The 20224-nt window shown below is 35.9% G+C and overlaps 1 protein-coding gene across 13 annotated transcripts; it reads left to right on the forward strand.

The window, feature by feature from the left end:
* The first annotated feature begins 359 nt into the window (after positions 1-359).
* Positions 360-19597, forward strand: IQUB (IQ motif and ubiquitin domain containing). Of its 13 annotated transcripts, none has more exons than XM_086886977.1 (13): positions 367-441; positions 647-776; positions 877-1139; positions 1966-2115; positions 2223-2398; positions 2642-2797; positions 4672-4882; positions 8612-8787; positions 13093-13263; positions 14628-14804; positions 16226-16474; positions 16891-17076; positions 19345-19597. In XM_086886977.1, the coding sequence occupies exons 3-13, from the start codon at positions 911-913 to the stop codon at positions 19504-19506; spliced, it is 2043 nt and encodes a 680-aa protein (XP_086743103.1). In that variant the 5' UTR covers positions 367-441; positions 647-776; positions 877-910; the 3' UTR covers positions 19507-19597. The 13 variants fall into 13 exon arrangements, with proteins under 13 accessions (XP_086743104.1, XP_086743103.1, XP_086743109.1 ...); XM_086886979.1 differs by having other exon boundaries at positions 385-441; positions 647-800; positions 908-1139; XM_086886976.1 differs by having other exon boundaries at positions 385-441; positions 856-1139.
* Positions 19598-20224: the final 627 nt, after the last annotated feature.

The following is a 20224-nucleotide window of genomic DNA, read 5'->3' on the forward strand; positions in this document are numbered from 1 at the left end:
AACACCCTTTCTCCATATCCAGCAGTTCTGAGGGCTCAGTACAACTTCTGCTACTATCTACAGCATGTAGCTGTATGGAAAAACGGTGTTTTCGTACATTAGTGCCGCTATGGGCTGGCAGGAGCTCATCATCGCCCTGCTCAGGGTCACAGCGTAGGCACGGCCGCTGCGGGCGTGCCAGCACTGGGGCGGCTCCAGGCCGCCCCACGGGTTCGTGCAGGTGCTGTGGGCTGGAGGGAACCAGGGCAGCTGCTCGACCTTTCGCACCGCTTCCCTTCCCCTCTCTTGCCGGCCCTGCCCGGCCCCGGTACGTTTTCAGCCGGCCCGGCCCGGCCCCGCTCCCCAGTGCGCATGCTCGCGCTCCCCGGGCCGGTTGCCGTGGCTACGGCGCCGCCGGCGGGGCGAGCAGCGCGCCCGGAGCGCGGCCGGGCCGGGCCGGAGGTGCCGCGGGGCGGGGGCTGCGGGGTCCCCACAAACGGTTTGGCGGCATCGGGCTCCCGCCGGGGGTGGTGCGCCTTTGGGTGCGGTTTTATCTTGAGGAATATGGGCTTAGGACTCTTCCAGCCCGTGTCATTTAGGTGGCAGCTCGGAAAACCGTAAAGGTGTGCTGTCTCTGGGTAATGACCCCTTGGACTGTCTTCTATAGGCACAGAAGCAGAGGTAAAAAGAACTGTGCCGGCTACCTGCGTTGGAGTATTACGTTTGGTAAAAACTAGCCAAAAGTGCTTTCTGTTCGGTGGAAGCAAAGCTGTTCTTAGTAGCCCTTTTGGCAATAGGTACAGGAAAAGCTTTTCAGGACAGTAAGTTACCTATAATTCTGATAGTAGAAATGTGCACGTGTGCAATTTATAATAGATCCTGTGATTATTCTTGCAGAAAGGTTAAAGGTATGCAACTGATGCTTTAGGAAATGGCAGATGCATCAGATGGCTTTGAAGCTGTTACATCAGAAGGGTCAGGTGCAAAGCAATCACCTGCATCCTCACAAGGAAAAGCAGTCAGAGAGGCTGGGGACCCAGCGGAGAGACCTCTGCTGCCAGAACCTGCAGACACTGCACGGTCAGAGGAGGGCTGGGACCAGCGGTCTCCTTCTCAAAATTCAGTACTCCGAGAGAATACAGCAAATGGGACAGAGACAGGTAAAGTTGTTAAAATGTTGGGCATTCATGGTTTAAAGAGATACTTTTTTCTTCAATTTAGTTATAGCTTCTTGCACCCCCACACACCCTTATTCTGTGGAAACTTACTGGGATTTTGTTCTGCAGTAACTTTTAAAATTCTCACATGAAACATACTCCAAAAGCGAAAAATTTATTTTTTATCTCAAACTGTAGTAATCATTTCTATATGGCATTTTATAGATTCATCCTTATTTCCAGAAACGCGTATGAGTAGGTATACATATTTTTGTGTACATTTAAATTAAGTTTAGCTAATACTATAGACATTACCTTACTATTTTACCTTTCTTTGATTCCCCTGTAACTTACCTGCCACCCTTCTTTATCCTTGTCTTTCTCCTGCAGTCCCCCAAATGCTCCATCATTTCCTGCACCTGTTCTTCAGTGTTTTGGGTGTCTTTAGTCATTTTCTCTTCCCAATACAGGACCCCATTTTCTTAGTTCTTCAGAGCAGAAGGGAGCATATCCTGTTCAGCACCTGAGCACAGTGAATAACAGTTCCTAGTATGGACTTGCTGACTACTTTCCTCTTGGCTGGGTTGCATTCATCCACTCTCATTCTGAGTAGCTGGCTAGGAATGTCTTTATGCAGAGACAGTTTTACATTAGATTTCGCCTTTAAAACTGCATGATAATACTAATTCAGATTTCAAATAGACTGTCTTTCCAGCTGCAAAAACTATGATTTTGCTGTGTTGCAGTGTTACAATAAAATCATCCTGGGGTAAACTTATTTGTTTGTTTTGAGAAACTTCTCAGGAATTAACTTTGGTTTTATTTTTAGCAAGCATGACTGAGGATAATGAAACAGTTAGGAAGTCTGGGTCTAATTTTGATGGAACTGTCCAGCCTGAGAATGAGGGAGGTTTTCCTGAAAAAGTCATTCAACAGGATTACCGCATGCCTGATGTCATAACTGTCAGAGTAGAAACAGGTAAGTGCTGGTTTAGCACGTTTATTGATACATATGTAATTATGGTCTAATCTAGATGTGTTACTGAAAGAAACAATATTTATATTTTGGGACTTGGATTTTAACAGGTTCAGACTCATTTCAAGAAGTACTTGTAAAAATTGAAAGACCTACCTATAAAAAACCTTTTCTGGGTGGATTTAGGAACGTGTCAGCTGGAGTAGAATTTCATAATGCAGGATCACAAACAATACCCAAAAAACGACCTGACAAAGGAATTCCGTTACTTTGTAAGGGAATACAGGTAAAGGCTTTTCAATGTCTTTTTAGAATGTTGTTTTTTGCCAATGGAATGGAATGCTGACACTATTTCTGATAGGAAATAGGAAGTAAATCTGAGATGAATGTTCAAATTAAAGTATTCAGTGGATAAATATCATTAGTCTTGTGATTTTTATTGGAAATAGCTAATTTTGCCACTTACTGTAATGAGGAAAAAAAAATCTGTGTGTATTTTCTTTTCATCTGACATTCATTTTTTCCCCAGGCAGGTGTGGAAAAAAATAAGCAACAACAAACAAGAAATACAACATCAACACAGATGACTAAAATTGGCCTTTACGTATCAAACATGACTGACAAACTAATTACTCCGGGAAAGTATTTTACAGCAGATGAATACCATAAACGTAGACTTGAAGCAGTAAGTCCTTATCTGTTTGCAACTATCTGTAAAATAACATATTGTGAATGTTATCTGAATATTTAATGAACATTCAGAGTGTTCAAAGACTGAATTTAAAAGAAACTGTAAAATGTCTTCTTATGCTCATCTTTTGTCATCTTTCAGATACAGGGGAAGCCTGTGTTTGCTCTGTGGTTTTAGTGACATTTGATACCTTGCAATCTCTTAAATATTAAGAATTCTGAAGTTACTGTTTTCTGTCTCACAGTGACAGTTAAGTTTCCATGTAGAGCACTAAGGATTTAAACAGGCTTGTTCCAACAATATTCTCGTGATCTCTTTGGAGGAATCTAAGCTATATGCTTAACGTATGGCCTGAAACAGATGGAGTATTGGGTTAGGATTTAGGAGATCTGCAGTCAGCTTTTGAGTTTTGTGTTGTCCGTTTGGTTGGGTTTTTTTATCAGACTTAGGAGGTTACCTTGGGCAAACATCCATTTTGGATTCTGGTCAAGCTCCCTGCTTTGACACTTAGGTAGAAATGGGCTGTTCAAACACTGGCAGTGGGCCTGTGGGGTTTTCTGGTGCACTGAGTTGCCTCATGAAGGCAATTCAGATTACAGATTCTGCATATTCATTGTGCAGAGGATGCCATTTAGACATTCCACACTTCTTTTGGGAAACCATATATTCTGTGACTGCATATATAACTCAAATATGCCCTAAATTGTGTTAGGTGAGGCACTGCTTTGTAAATACTCTAGTTATTAATTTGATTGCTGAAAATAGACAGTCTGAATCCAACTGAATGGAGAAAAAATTGATTCCCTAAGTGTCTAAGTAGAATAATTGTGTTGGTAATTGTATTGACATGCTTGGCAAGATCTTTGAAATTTTTTGGGTAGAGGTTTTCTTGTAAGAACTTAAGCCAGTCAGCTGTAGGTGACAGCAGTGAGCCTCATGTAGAAGAGGAACCCAAGAAGGGAGTAATTTCCTCAGGACTACCAATACATTTTACTGTGACACTGAAATCTGTAGTGTATGTATAGGTAACTTGTAATGCACAGTAGAGGGATAGCTTGGTGATGGTTCACAGTGATGGAATTGCACAGTGCAGTGTAGGTCCCTATTGAAATACTGTTTGAGGAAAAATTCAAGAGAAGTTTTAAATTAAGATGTTACCAGAGACTGTGTATTGATAGCTTTTGATGCTGAACAATGCATAGTATCTCATGGTATTGATCTGATTAACTGCTTGTAGTCCAAGTGTAACTCAGCCAGCAGAAGGTGAGGCTTGTGCAGTATCCTCCCTCAACATATTGTAGACATTTCCCCAGTCCTCAATAGCCACAGCTTGGGAAGGTCATTGATTTAATTTTCTTTCATCAGTTCTGTCACAACAGCATTAGTAATTTCACTTTCATTATTTGTTCACAAATAAAATGCCATTGATTTTGTGTCTACGTGTTGATTTTTGTAACAAGAAATTTTGCAAATGTGTCTACATTTCCACACTGTAAATTGGTAGTAAGGTAAGGAAAAGAATAAAAACAGTACATGGCAAAAGACATTTTAAGGGAAGATTTGAAAAAAGAAAAATAGATATTTAAATGTAGTTTGTATTTTGATTTGATTATTTGAACAGATTTTATCCACTGTACTCACTGCTTTAATTCCTGCAGTTACCTAACTGAGTAATCATACTAGTACTTAAACAAATAGTACATGACTGATTTTGTAACATTTAAATTAGTTTAAGTACAAGAAAGATCTTAGAAAATGTAGTTAGGGAGCTGGAGAAAAGAACAGTTAAGAAAAAAAAATACTGTGCTACAAAATACTATGTTGTTTTATTTTAAATTCACGATTCTTTGGTATTGTATCACATATAGGTAATAGTAATACAGAAATATTTCCGTCGTTGGTATGCTATAAATTTAGTACAAAATCTGAAGGAACAGAGGAGGGCAAGGCTTGCAAGGGAGGCACAAGAAGAATTACAGAAAAAAAGGGAGAAAGAAGAAAAATTGAGAAGGGAGTATGAGAAAAAACTGAACCCTAAAACAAAAGAAGACTTTGAGCTACTGTACCATGACTTGGAATGTAAGTTTTCTTAAAGGGATATCCTTAAAGCAACAAAATGGTACCGTTTGTTTAAAACAAACTTAGTATTTTTATGTGTTTTTATAGATAATTCCATATTTTTTTCTGCTTTACAGTGGATTTTTTTCATTTTAAAATAATTATTTTGCTTTCATGTATTACTAGAAGCAAAAAGAAGGCCTTGATGCTCTGTAAGCACTGTTCAGCAATCACTGAACGTCCCTGTGTTATCAACATCCAGTGCCCTACAAGCTACTATGACTGAAAATTAACTGTCTTGCAGCCAAAACCAGTACACCTTTTTTTTGGGAAATAACTGGCTTGTAGAATAGTGCTACTTGGCAGTTTTATTAGCATTTTTTATTTATGTCTAAAGTTGGAAGAACAAAAAGGGTTTTTTCTTTTTTTAGATCAGAGTTGCTTTTATCTTTCACTCTGCATTTAGGATGCTGAAAACAATTCTGTGAAGAAATTAGTATTAAGATCCATAATTCATTATTTGCTATAGACTTTTCTTATAATGGTTTAAATTTTTGTACAGAGTTTTACAACATATGAGAGAAGTTATTCCTTTTGTCTCAGTTGTCCTCTACTGAAGCTTTTTCTCCTTTCTAGTTTGTTCCATGTGTTCACAAAACTGTGTTGTCAAAATTTTAAAAATCTCTTAGGAGTTCTGCAGGACATTCTGAAAGTCATACGTTTCCTGTTCTTGTAGCAGATGATGTCTAATACAGGCAAGCATCTCTAAACTTTTCCAGAAAAATAATGTGAATACTGCAGGTTTAATTGACATAAAACCTTACAAGAATGTAATGTGCAAATTGAACAAAAAACTTAGAATATGTCCTTTTGGAAAAATAAGAACAGTCAAAAGCTATGGACTCGTACCAGCATATAATGAAACAGCAAGAAAAATTTTGTTTTTTCACAATGTCTCTTTTAAATGCAGAGGTTTTTACTGTGACTTCTAACAACTCTTATGTAATCTAGGCTACAGTGCTTTATGGGCTATCTCTTTGACTGTTTGGATATTATTGTCCCCGTAGCAGAACTGACTTAATGGATACTTCACTGCAAATTCACCTGCCCTACCTTAAACCATCTCAGCTCTGTCTTCAGTGGTAAACTGGGCATAAATTTGGTGGCATGTGTTATTCATAGAGCTTAGGATCACGATTCAAGAATTCCCAAGTTATACACTGATCTTTTAATGCTGTCACACTTTGTGTGGCATTGAACAAATTGCTTTGTCTGAATTAATAAATGATTTATAAATATCACTGTTCGTGACAAATGTAAAAATTATTGCCTTGAACTTTGCAGTTGTTGGAATGGTATCCATGAGATTTGTGGTTTGTTTGGGGTTGTCTACCCCCTTCTTTTTCTTTGCAGATAGTTTGATTCTCACTTCCCAAGAATCAAGCTCTTTTAAAGGTGTATCTGACTAAATAATCAAAAGCCAAGGTATTCAAACAGTACTTTTGTTCTTGCCACTTATGAGATGTCTCACTAATTTGCATCTGATTTTCTGCAATATTTCTTCAAGAACAGACTTCCAGACTAGTGTGCTATCAGATGTATAATCCACACTGGTTTTTCGTTTTTTAAGTGTGAAAAGTCTTATGTGCAGTAGAAACAATCAAGTCAAATTAAAGTTATGGAAGAGTGCTGATCTTCATTATAATTTTAAGCTTGAAACTTAAATTTATGCAAGTGTCTCTTGCTTAATTTAATGACTTTGTATTCACAAATAATAAAACTTTCAACCAAGCACGTTCAGGAATTTCATATCTAGGCAACTTAAAAAAAACATGTGCCTCTTCAAAACAGAACAGAACAAATTCAGTATTTGAAATGTTTGGTTTTTTTAGTATTTTGTTAAAAATAATGATCTAGTATCAATCTCACTGTTAGTTTTTGTCAACTGATGTTGACTAGTTGCTTCTCTGCATGCATGCAATCATACTCTTCATTTTAATAGAGCTTAATGATTCTAGGAAGTTGGGGTTTTTTTCCTACCTGCATCTGAAACAATTCTGCATTCTTATAGTGCCAACAGTTTACAAGCTAAACCATTGATATAGTAAAAGAATGAGACTATTGTCCTCCAGAGATCTGTGGAGGTTATTGCTGCAGTCACAACAGGGTTTCTATTACAGGGTCAGCCAATACAAGCAATTCCTGGTGGTATAAAAACTTGCCTGTTGACTATATAGTGCAAATGACATCTGTCTATATATTCAGCATGTATGCATAGGCATTTATTGTTTGTTTGAAAAGTACAAACTATTTTACTTTACAAACCCTGGAATAAAAATGGTAATGAGTAAAATCTCTGCCTATAGAACAGATAATCTAACTGAGTGTTTTAACTTAGTTGCATGTAAATGGGGAATCAAGAGGTGAGTATCCAGGTGCATGACAGCTTCTTCACTTCTGAAAGCATAAAATGGCTTACTGTATTTATTATCTCCACTTAAGAAGTTTCTTCTCCCTTCAAGCATAATAAAGCTTCTTGTAAATTAATTCTATATAATGCTGTTGTTTGCTGAATTGGCTTTATTTAAAATATATATCTTGGGGTTCTCAGAACTTGTCAGACAGCTGTCATATTACAGCTTGGAGAGCTTTAAGGAAATTAATTGAAATATTTAAAAATGGAAAATATAAGGTATTGTAGATAAGAAGCCACAGGCAGAAAATAAGCCTTCCTCCTTTCCCTTCTCCTGCCTCTAATCTTACCTGAAGCAGGATGTTACAGGCTTTTTCAGTGCATCACATATTGGATGGTTTTCTTTTACGCTGGGTTTTATTTTTGCGTAATTGTTCTGGGATGATAACAGCACTTTGAGGTGTTATTCAGCAACATTGAAGTTTTGGATCTTATAAAATTCCTTACAAAACTCCAGAGGCATTTGAACTGGATCAGAGTCTTCAGAGAAGCCAGGAATTCTTGCAGGATATGCAAAGGCAGTAAACACAGTTTGATTTTACAAGCAGATTTCTCTAAAGTCATGTTGTCTGTATATCAGCTGCATAAGTGTCAGGGGGTCAGCTTCTTACACAGCGTGTACTGATCCATGTGCTGCTCTCATGACCATTCTGTGGCTTCTTCTGTGGCCACTTTCACCCACTTGGAGAGTTATGTTGTAGAAGAGGAAAGGGAGACAAAAGCAATGACGGTGGAGTTATTAATGTATATCCATTTGCCTTGGATGGCAAAAGGTGATACCACTGAAATATCCAGGGTTCAGACCTGGAGTGCAAAATGTGCATGTCAGTCAAGTTTTAGCTCAGTTTTGGAAGACTTTAAGCATCTTAAGATTTTACTCATTTATGCAGGGAGAAGCAGTAATATTCTCAGCACTGAGTACTGGTGGTACCACAGTTAGACACAGCCATTTCATCATACATTTCCACAGGAGCTAAATTCTTTTTCTCACATTGAGCTTTTATTCTCCTACTCATCCTTGAGTTTGGAGTACAAATTGGCAGTCTGGAATTGATGTGCACACACATATTTTCACAGAACATCTGTATAATTTACATTCATTTCTAGGCCATCTTGCATGTTTCGAAAATAGCCATAACCATCAATTCCCTAAAATGGAAACTGGTTTTTTAGTGAATATTGAAAGAGAAGACTATTATGTTGTTTCTTAAATATGAAAGCAGAAGTTTTGCTGGAAAGCATCTTGTAAAAAATACCCTAAATATTTGTGTCTGCAGTATGGGTGCAGGAGGAGACTGGGCGAATTAACAGAACTCTTTCTGGAGCTGAAAGAAAGGCAGCACTTTGTGCACTTCTGGAGGAAGAGACACAGCTGATTGCTTGCATTGGGATGCACAAACAAGATGCCAATGTGGAGAATCAACAAAAAGCAATCATGCACCTTCTGGTTAAGGTCAGTTTTTAGGCTTAGCATAAAGAATACCAAAATACAGGAACAGAAAATACATCTGCAAAGTACAAAAAGTAACTTCTGTAGTTTTTAACAGTTAATCATGTGAATGCTAATGTCATAAGGATCCAAATTATGTGGTTGCTCACATCAATACACTTCAGTAAATTTCTTTTTCCAAGCTGAGAACTTCATAGCTGTCAGACTGATTAAAGGTTGAACAGTGCATCATTAAGGCTGTTAACCATAAAAAATATAAACAATAAATTTAATTAATTAGAATTATTGGAATATGGTATCCTTCAGGAAGTAAATTTGCCATTAATTTCCCAAATGAGCATAGGCCTCTGGTCGTCATATGTCTGTCTTTAAAGAAAGCATTTATTCTGTTTTCTTGTATAAAGAAGAGTTTGAATCTGATGTTGAACTCAGTTATTAAACCACTAACTTTAGTTCCATTTGAACTTTAACCTAAGATTTCATTCTTGTATAATCTTGGGGATGATATTTAAGGTAATTTAAGTGTTCTTCAGTCTCTATAAAAAAATATGAGAATTTCTTCATTCACAAAGATGATTTAAAATGGCATTAAATTCAATGGTATCTAAATGTAAAATACAAAAAGCCTTGTCCTTTTAGGTAAATGTCCAGCCACTGGAAAAAGTAATAGTTTTTTTTTTTAAAGTATCTGACATGATTATGAAAAAAAATACTGCAAGATAAATGGTTTTTAGCTATCTAATTATTTTAGTATTATTATTATTTTAAAATTTTGCCTATTTGGTGCTCAAAAGTAAAAATGGTGGCTTTGTCCAAAAGAGACTGTTTTTCATTCCTTTTATTACTGATGCAGGGGAAATGTACTCTAAATGTGACTTGATAAAATGTATTGCATTTCTCATTATGAACAACTTACTTAACTGAAATGTTGGTGGAACTGTTACCACATTTATTCTGTGGTGTGACTGTTTTCTGTCTTACTGCTTTCAAGAATGAAAAACCAAGCCCAGAAAACCAAATAATTAGGAATATTTTCAAAGCCTTGAATCATTTCTATGTGTTATGTTTGCTTCTACTACTTACAATCTGTTCTGCTACCTTCTAAGAAAAAGAAGCCTGGAATAGTCAAAGCAAATATATTTCTCCCTTAACCAACTCTGTTGTTACTTTTCCCATAAGGACTGACTTCCAGTGTCCTACCTGTACAGATTACTTCCAGCACATATTCTGACAAGCTGTACAGTTTTCTTACATCTAGAATCAGAAGCAAAATGTTCTTCAGTACAAGAACTCTCAGCTGACATTTGGAGAATCAGGAGACATATCAGAGACAACAGATACTTTGTCTTTCCAAACCATGGACATTTTCTTGAAGCAGTTACTAATAATTTATTTATTCTTATATTAAATGTATAAATTACATTTTTCATGAATGAGACTATAATATTTTTAGTTTTAAAACCTATTGAGCTTCTGAATTAGTGCAACTTTTCATGTTTTTTTATCCTGTCAGCTGTAAGATTGTAAGTATTGTTCTAAACTATTGGCATAGGTCTAACTCAGAGGGAGAAAAAGTAACAATTTCTGCATTTTTTAAAAATATAAAATATAATTTTGTAAATCTCAGAATTGGATGGTTTGCTATGACTGTAACAGTGCAATTTAAGCACTTTAAATTACAGTATCATGTTTGTTGTTAAGTGCTTGATTAGGGATTATTTGGTTCTTCCTTGAACTTTGAGCTGGTAATGTTGATCTGGACACTTGCCAGTTAATGGAGTAACATCTTTCACATCTGAAGACTGCAAGCTGCAATAGCCAATGTGCTATGAAACTTGCTTCTCCATGGAAACCTTTGTTCCCTTCTTTGCTACTTTAAGCATGTACCTCCACAGGCATGTGTGCTCTTACGAAGGTTGTTACTGGTTGTGTGTGTACTGTGTGCTATGGGGTTCTTTTCTGTGCTGAGCTCATTCTTCTTCAGCATTTGTACTTTGGAGAGGAAGTATTTGATTAAGCTTTTATATTATCATGTTTATTAAACGAATGTGTGTAATTATGAACTGTCAGTTCATACCATTCACGCTTTGTACTATTTCTGCACACATCCAGTGCGTTTCTTTTGTTATATTTGCCTTTTTCTCTCTGTCTGTGGTGGTGTCTTTGTCACCTCAGGAGCTTCTTCTGCTTTCTTGCATTGGCAGCAGAGTGTAGTTGTAGTAGCCTTGCTTTCTGAAGTAATACAGATAACAGGATTATTGTAAATTCCATAGCACTGCCAGCAGACTAAAAGAGAAAAGAAAGTTGGCAGTAGATCTCAAAGTTTTACTTTTTCTGTTGTCAATCTGGAAAACAGAAAAATAGTTCTGAAATCAGAGAACTTGTGATTCTTTCTTTTTTCAGGAAAAAGCATATTTTTTTTTTTTTTTCATTTTCAAATGTTTTTATGTAATACCCAGCTATGATAAGGTAGTAAGAAAAAATACAGAAGTTACAGATATATTTTCAAAGAATTAATTATAACACAATTGGTCTGTATTAAGAGTCATTTGCGGAACGGGATACCAAGACTGCTTGCACATAGTGGGTTAGCAAATTATCAGAAGAATCTAATTTTACTATTTCCTAGGCTGTACTCTGGCCATTGATTCTTTCTAACATAAGCAAATGAACTTTCTCTGTTATTTTTAAGTGTTTTCCTTGAAGAAGATCAAATGTAGGTACGGAATTAACCACTATATGGAAAACAGTGGTTTGTCCCCATATAACATACAAAGGATTGACAGTGTGACAGACCTACTAAGTCGGTCCGAATTTTATTGTTTGCAAAGCATGGTGGTTTTTTTGTTTGTTTTGTTTCAGGGTTTTTAAAGAATTTCTGGTATTGTACAAAGATAGTGAAACAAAATGAAGATATAGTAGAATGCTCCCTATTTATGAGAAAAAATTGCCTTGCTCTAGTTTTGCAGAAATTCAAAGATTTCACCAAGTAATTAAGAGTTGGTTGTTTTGGGGGTTTTTTAAGCTAATATCTGGTTTTGCTTTTGCATTTCTTAGTTTTGGCTCTGAAATGTGACCTCTGGTTAACAGTATCTTCTTTAATTAGAGTTCTACCCCCACTGATAATGTAATTAAATGTCATCAATTTGATGTTAAATCCTTTTAAAAATTATTTTGTGTTTCTTTTCCTTACCTAACTTTATTTATTTAAAAGTGAGGAAAAGTCTGTTTTTATTGTGGTGATAACTAATCATTTGTCTTCTAGCTATCTAATATTATTGGCATTTTTATTTACTTATCATCATATCAAGTCTATTCTATCAAAATGATGATTGTGTCAGTGCTGGGGTCATGTCCAGAAAACTGCTAGGTATGTGAATGCTACATGAAGTGTTGCTGCTGTTAGGTCACACTGAGACTGCAAAGTCAACTTTGTAAGTGAACACTTAAGTTCTAAATATAGCGAAAGAGAATTATTAAGACATAGAAAGATATTTCAAATACCTGTCCCCATTAAAAAAAGGAAGTGGAGTTAAGTAATGATGGGGAGAGGCATATGAAAACTTTTTCTGTTGGAACTGGATATCTCTCCTTATGTAACGGTGTGATTTGCAACCAAAACCAGTCTTCTGGAAAGAAGAAAATGGTTGTACTTTTCGGACCTCGTGGGGCAGGCGACATCATGTAACTTCTTAATGTCTTTAAAAGTTAAAGATGTGCAAAGAGATAACTGAAGCATAAGGCATATGGCATGTGGTTAAGTTAGCAAACAAGAAGCATGGTGAAGTATTTGATAACCTGTAACCACATACCTTGCCCTAGCTCCAACAATGTGTATTCCTTCTCTCCTTTTCTTGAACTAGTATAAATAGAACCCTTCCCTGGAGATACTTTTTACTGCAGTAGACTTTAAGGTCTTAAATTTGCAATCTTTACACAGTCAACAGACCTATTGATTTTTACTGATAGTTTGAAGGGATTTATGACTGCAAAGTGAAATACAGAGCAAATGTATTCTAGCACTACTGTCAGTAAATTCCCTTTAAAGAAGTAGAGCGTATCCCTGTAGGAGAATATTATTTGCTTTTAATATCCTGTAAGTTGAAATTGTCATGACCTGCAGCTTTAAATAAAGCGTGCAGTTGATTGTTTGCTTTGGTGGAAGAGGTGCTGGATCAATCTCGACAATAGAATTAGCATTTTGCATTAGTCAAGCATTAATGTTAAGTCCCTATTTCCTCTGATGAAACTTGATGTAAAATGCGATTGTTCAGCTGGTGTTCAGAGTTCTAAAAATTGTTTCTGAAGTGTGCACAACCTAGGAGGTGGAAAGCATTTGATGGAAAAATCACTGAAATGGATACACAGAGCACTCTCCGTGGAAAAGAACTGCTTGAAATCTACCGCAGCATTAACACAAAGGACATCCCAAAAGATGAGAGGATATCTGTGCTGTTAACACTCAAATGTACAGTGAAGGTAAGGTTTACTTTTCTATTTATGTGTAGCTTGAAGCTGTACTTTCCAAAGGGGCTGTCATTTAATTATGTTCACACATAAGCAATGCTGCTGCTGGTAGACAAGTGCCATGATGGTGGGCTGGCAGCTATAGGACCTCATGTACTACCTGGTGTGTGAGTGTAATTTACATTCCAGATACACTCTAAATTCATATTTCACTTTATCATGTGCATATTTGTCTTCAGGTGTGTTAGAATTTTAACCCCATGGTTTTAGACTTCTTTGTATGTTAATACATAATACAACTCTAGTACAAAGTTTAGTTTACTACTTAATATTAACCTTATGAGAAGCATGGCAGGGATGCATGTGGTGATTGCCATTTCTTCTTTCTCAGTTCTTTGAAATATCCATTTAAAACCATATTTATTCTTAGTTTGGATTACATGTGTTATGGGTAGAAAATACTGATTTTTTCCTTCTCTTTGCTCCTCACTCCTCACCCCCACTGTTGCTGCTAGCGTTCCCAATGAATTAGAAGCTGGTTTCATTTTTTTTTAGTCTTTCATATTGGTTTTATTATTTATTCATGTACAAAAATAATGAGTTTCAAGGTCCTTTCAGGATGATACTGTTGACGTCAGCCTAGAATAAAATGCTGCTTCCTTGTCTTATTAAAACAAGAAAGCATCTTGCTGATTGATTTAGTAGTGCCAGTATTTGATTTAAAGTCACTCTGGCATTGAGAGCACTTCTGGTTTATGAGCTCTTGCCCATCTTAATACAAGTCAATTAGGCTGTAGTGAACAAGTGAATTTCTGTAAATTAGCACTCTCTTTTACCTGAGAAATCACTGAACTTACTCACTTCTTATGTCTCTCTCTCTGGAGAATCTCCTGCCAAGCATTTGAAATATTGAAGTGACTAATTTCCAGGAATGCTGTCAAAGTCCCCCATGCCTTTTGTATGGTGGATTTTTTTGATTTTCTTGTGGCATTTTTTTAAACCCATCCATATTACACCTCAAATTTCATAGTCAAAGGAAGCTTCTTAGGGAAATACTTCTTTGGGCTTAAAATTCTGCACTTTTTGAGTTACCTCTGTTAAGTATCTTTTAGTGCTTCCAGGCTTACAGTTCCTCACAGCTTTGGTATACATATACAGGCCCCTTAAAACAGATTCTGTAAGCATTCTCACTTTTGTAATTTTACAGTTGTTTCATTGGCAATTTTTTTCCCTGAGATATTAACAAGAATGGGCATAGAACCCATAGTTTGCTTTCATGTCTCATTGAATGATTTTGTTTGCTTCTTTATTGTTCTGCAGTTTGTTTATTTTCCTTTCTCTCTCTCTCTTTTTTTTTTTAATTTTTTTCTTTTCAGGAACATGAATGTAAATTAACACAGGAAATAGGGGCATTAATTGACAGGGAAATTGATCTTATGTCAAGGGAGGTGAAAGAATGCAACTTGGAAGGACTGAGGAAAAGAATTTGTACGTTATTTCTTCAGTATACCAAAAGTCCAGAGTTTAACCCTGAAGTTGCTGGGTTAATTAAGGTATTATTCTTATTTTGCAGCCTGACATAGTGGCCATTGAGTTAAAGAGAAGGAAGATGGAAAACATTAAAAGCTTTTTTATTTTACATTTTGCTCTAGCATTTGTGGAGGTGGTTATTTACTTACTCAGGAAGTAAATTGTAGCAAGTACATAGGCTTCACACAAATAAATTTATGTAGTCCTATTAGGAAGCATTAGGGCATAGACAAGGTTGTAAGCACCTGACAAGCAGCTGGCAGCCCTGAGATAGCCCTGGAACTCTTGTGTCTGAAATAAAAAATCTGAAAGTTTCAAGTGGTAGATCATATGAGATGGTATCAGTAAAATGCAAGAGCAAAGCAGTATCAATATACTGAGAGAGGAAGTCACGTTTTTTTCTACTGGTCAAGAGGCAGCATGCCATGCATCCAGAAAGGAAGAACATTGCCCACCCATGTCAATGTCTAGTGAGCTTGCACTTAAGCAAAAACTGTTCCAGCCTTCTCTTATAGAATCAGTTGCTACTGTGTGCAAAGAAGATGTAGTTAGTATTGTGTGTTTTTCTTTTCTGACTACAGATTACAAATAAAAATATTATTCAATATCATAGGATGCTGCTCTAAGTAGCAATGTCTGTTTTGCATCTATCAGAAGAGCATTGCTTGTACAGTGGTCAGTGTTATCTCAGGAGTAGAGAATCTGTCAGATTTAGATGCAGATGTTAGATTTAGAACAAACTAACAGTTAATTTTACACTAGATTATTAGCAGATGTACCATAGCAGAGACTGAAGTATCAAACTACTCAAACTATCCAGTTACAAACTTGGTCGCTCTGCATAGACTACATTACATTCTTTCCAGAACACATGAAGGAATATGGGGATGAGGGGATCACTATCAAGTTTAGTCTATTTTCTTCCCCATCTATCTGTATATGGTGGTCCATGATTTTGAACTTGATAAGAATACATGATTTTGTATTCTTATGCCAAAATATTAATATGCCCATAATCTCAGGGTTTTATCTTTGCCATAAAAAGCAGATTCTACATGAAAAATCAAATGCAGATAATTTAGTTTCTGTTTTCTCTGTGTTGTCATCTTTCCAGAATAACTGACAATCTGCATACATAAAAGCACCAGGAAGAGCACTAGAACATAATGTTTAGGATCTTCATATAGTTTAAAAATGGATTGACTGGTTTATATAACTGATTTTAGCAAATGCAGCAAGAAAATACAGTGACTCTTGGTATCCTATCAAAGAAAAATTAAAACACTTTATTGGGTATTTTAAAATAAATACTTCTAGCTTTTACATATTAAAATACTTGCATGAAGATATGCAAGACGTATCCTGACAGTGTTAGAGTGACATACAAGTAATACCTTGTATTAATACACCCTGTAGTAAATTAACCTTTTTTTTTAATTTTTAGGTTCCACAAGATCCCTTAAAGCTTTATAAAAATATTTACTTCTGTCACAGCTGCGAAAATTATTTACCATCTACTGAGTTTCTCATTCCTGCAAATTCCCGCACCATTGGCAGATGTCGCTCGTGTTACCAGCTTGACAATGAGGCTCGGAAACGAGAAGCATATTTGAAGTACAGACTTATACTTGAAAATCTCAGGAAGTCTGAAGTTGATTATCAGGATGATAGTAAAATCGTTTTCTTAGTTCAGGTACTGTTGGAAAGAGCAGTGCTACTCATAGTAAGCAGTGGCTTTGACTGTATATCCTTTATTTTGTGTGTTATTGAGAGGTTGAGAAATGGGCTAAAAGCTACAGCTTCTTCCTGTGATATGTTCCACACCATAAAGAAGCAGCTTTTAAGCTCTTGAAGCATGGGTGTACTTTTAAACGTGGTTTGCAAGCTATACACTAAAAAAAGTCTAGCTGGCAGGTCAGAGAATCAGATGTTCTAACAGCTGTGCAAAAAATATATATGTTTGTCAAGATGCTCTTTGACCAAGTGACGTAACCATATGACATGTGCATAGAAAGTTTTTACCCAAAGCTTTATTTGGATTTTTACATGGGTGCAAGACTTGTAGAATGAAACATGCTTCTTCCTTTTTAACCCTGTTTTTCATTTCAGCTTCCAGATATGCAGTACCTGATTGAGAAGATATGGAACTGCCAGTCAGCTCTCAGTGCCTGCAGTAATCTGTATGATTTAGTTATGGTCAGGTGGGATAAGCAGCGTGAGTGGTCTCCATGGAACACTATTCTCCTCACTGAAGAAGAGGCAGATGCACATCTTAAGCTGTGTGACCCTCTGAAGGTAAATTTCAATGGGGTTTTTTTTTTATATTTATCATGTTATGTTTTAATATAATCCTGTGACTAATTATGTTGGGCCAAATTTAATCATTACACTTGTCCATGTTTAGATTGGCTCATTGTGGCTATTTGAATGATTGCATCTGTACTACTAAACAAAATGGACACTAATCCAAAAGGCATCTGGCATGTGCAGTTCATTCCGTGTACCTGAACTCTGTCTTGACCCAATTGTCTCTCCTGAAATGCAGGAAGCTGAGTGGCCTCATCCATGCTGCCTGCTGAGGACAGTGCCATGTGTGCACTCTTCCCTCAGATCACACCAGACTGGAGCTAGTCTGGATGAAAAGCGTACTAAAGACTAACCAGAAATACTGTTACAGTTGTGTGCCTGTGCTCTTGCACATGCTCTGCCCTCATTAGTTTCTGGTCTTCTAAATTTCTCATCAAAAAGAAGAATTGTTCCTTATCTATAACTTATCCATTCATCATCATCATCATATTTGTCATTACTTTCTTACCTAGATATCAGCTAAGTATCCCTTACAATGTAACCTTATAAATTGCATTTAAGAAATAGCAACATAATTTCTTTTCCGAATTAAAACCTCTTAGGACTGTGTTCAACTTATCATCAAAACTGTCTTTTTACACCAATTCCCCCAAATTCCATATCTATACATGGTAGTCTATGAAATATCTCTCCATTGAATATCATATATTGAGAGTACTTAGTTTTGTAAGGCACAGGAGAATCCTGTGACCTGTGTTTCTCCTGCACTTAATAATGGCTTATTAAGACTTTCAGCTCCAGGTTATTGATTTATGTAAGCAGTGATCTGCAGTCATTGTTGCCTAGTGTTCTTTTGTTCAGGGTGTTCTTAATTCAACTTTTAACACAATATATGTGCATCAGAAGTGCAACTTTGGCTGTTATGTATTGTTCTTCTTTTTGGATGTCTTAAGAGCAAACTAAACAGACAGAGCAAATTAATTGCTCTCTTTAAAGTTTTGTTTTATGGATGAAATATATCAGGGAATTCTAAGGGCAAAAGGGATTCTGCCAACCATTATATTTTGTGTGTGAGTGCCCAGCTTGTGTCTTCAAGCAGACACATTTATGTGAGCTGTAGCTTTAGAAGGTAAAATCAGTTTCAAGCTGGAAATCCTTTTCTTGACTCCTCTCACTCACTGTAAGTCAAGAAGGCTATTCAGACAATCTGAATCTAGTGAGGCTCCTCAGCATCCATAAATTTCTGTTACCAGCATTACTGCAGGCAAAGCAGTTCTTTGACTGATCAGTTTTCTCTGATTGAGCACTTCTCTACTTTGGTGCCATGAGTCTGGATGTCATAGTCCAAGAAATGCTATTAACTTGATTAGGTCCAGGGCTTCAGTGGATGGGGGAGTTAGGTCAGAACAGGTAAGTTACACAATCCAACATAAAAACCATGAGGTATTTTCTTTAGCTCTTGCAACAAATACAGAAGTGAATCAATTGTAGTGAGGACTCAATTTTCTTCTTCAAAAGAAAAAAAATGAAAAGAGTGTAAAATAAGGAAAATGAGGCAAAACCAGAATGTTGTAAGTTGAATCATAGTTTTTCATTCACTGAAACAAAAAAGGCCTCTTAAACCATTTATTTAATAGCAATTATTCATAGTGATTTTATTTAATAGCAGTTATTTAAAGTGATGACTACAGCAATAGCAAAAGGTTTTTTCAGTTAAATATTCTGATTATTTATTCCATCATCCAAACTACTACTACTAACTAGGAATTTGGGAAAATGTCACCACTGCATGCAAGTGCAGACTGAAATGCTGCAAAATACTTGCTGCCATGATTAGTTGAAAATAGTGACTCTGATTCTCATCAAGAAATGCCCTTACAGTTTTCACCTTGCAAATGTTTCTATCTAAGCATTGCCTTATTTATTTCTTTATTTCAGGTGAGAACATTTGTACTTACATTTGAAAATGAAATAAGTTTTATCTTGAATGGATAAAAACGTTACTCTGGTTTTAAAAACATGGCTAATATTTCACAAGGAGAAATTTTCACTTAAGATAGTACTATAGAACTAAAAGATATTTCATTATATCTATATATATATACAAATAAATGATCTGCCTTAGTTTATTAAAGGGTCACTATTTATAATGTCTAAAATATGTGCAAATGTTTATAATGTCTAAAATATGAAGCAACACATATCTTTAGATATTTTAATTGTATTTATGGGTTTTGATTTTGTTTTTCTTTTCAGACTTATGAAGGTCCATTTATTTACAGAGTAGAACAAAAGCATATCCGGGCAAAAAACTACTTTGCTCAGATTCCTGCGATGTCACCATTTTTGCATAGAAGTAACAATCAGGCTAATGCAAATTCCTACATGAAACATTGTTCTTCAAAGTTAAAGAAGTAAACTAAATTCCTAGGTTTTTAAAAAAATACACTTTTTTATCAGTACCCTAATTGTACTACACAGATCAAAATAAACTTCTAAGGATAAAGTAGTTTGATCTCAATCACTTAATTTTACTGCATTTCGAGTTTTGTAACCTCATTTAAAAAAAATAAAATATTGTTAAACAGGTTTGTCAATTCTCAGTTTTTAGAATAATGATTATTTTTCTGTGTATTGCTGCATTGTTTGGAACATTCTGTCTGTAGTAAATATTCATTTTGGGCAAATTTTGTTAATCCTTTGTCACCCTTTATTTAGAAAATTAATACTATAGCATTGTATTAAATTTATTTTTCTTGTCTTAAGCACATAATCCCCTCAAACCTTGGATTCTTTCAGAACACAATAGATACAGCTGTCCAGATAACTACTTTGCCCTGCAAACTTTTGTGCAAAAGAACAACTTTTCATTTTGTAGCTCATTTAGATGGTCATAATGGAACTGCCAGCATAAAATTATTGTATCCAAGGTGTTGAAATTATTATCATTTGAGTATTATAATTTAAATATTTATTTTGAAATGCACATTTCAGGATGTTCGAAATATATTTCTTTTTGAGGAGTTTGTATTTGTGGAAGTAAATTATCCCCATAACTAAAAAGTTTATGTTTGATCATAGTTACAGAGGAAAACATGATATGGTGTAAATTCAAAAATCCAACAGGAAGTTGCAA

Source organism: Cyanistes caeruleus, chromosome 4 (assembly GCF_971803275.1).
Source record: "Cyanistes caeruleus chromosome 4, bCyaCae1.hap1.1, whole genome shotgun sequence".
NCBI classification, from domain to species: Eukaryota; Metazoa; Chordata; class Aves; order Passeriformes; family Paridae; genus Cyanistes; species Cyanistes caeruleus.

Excerpts from the sequence above, each read along its gene's own strand:
- IQUB (XM_086886978.1), top strand. The coding sequence starts at position 911 with ATGGCAGATGCATCAGATGGCTTTGAAGCTGTTACATCAGAAGGGTCA. Across the intron at positions 4,883-8,611 it reads ACTGTACCATGACTTGGAAT|TATGGGTGCAGGAGGAGACT; the intron begins GTAAGTTTTCTT and ends TTGTGTCTGCAG. Across the intron at positions 8,788-13,092 it reads TCATGCACCTTCTGGTTAAG|TGTGCACAACCTAGGAGGTG; the intron begins GTCAGTTTTTAG and ends TTGTTTCTGAAG.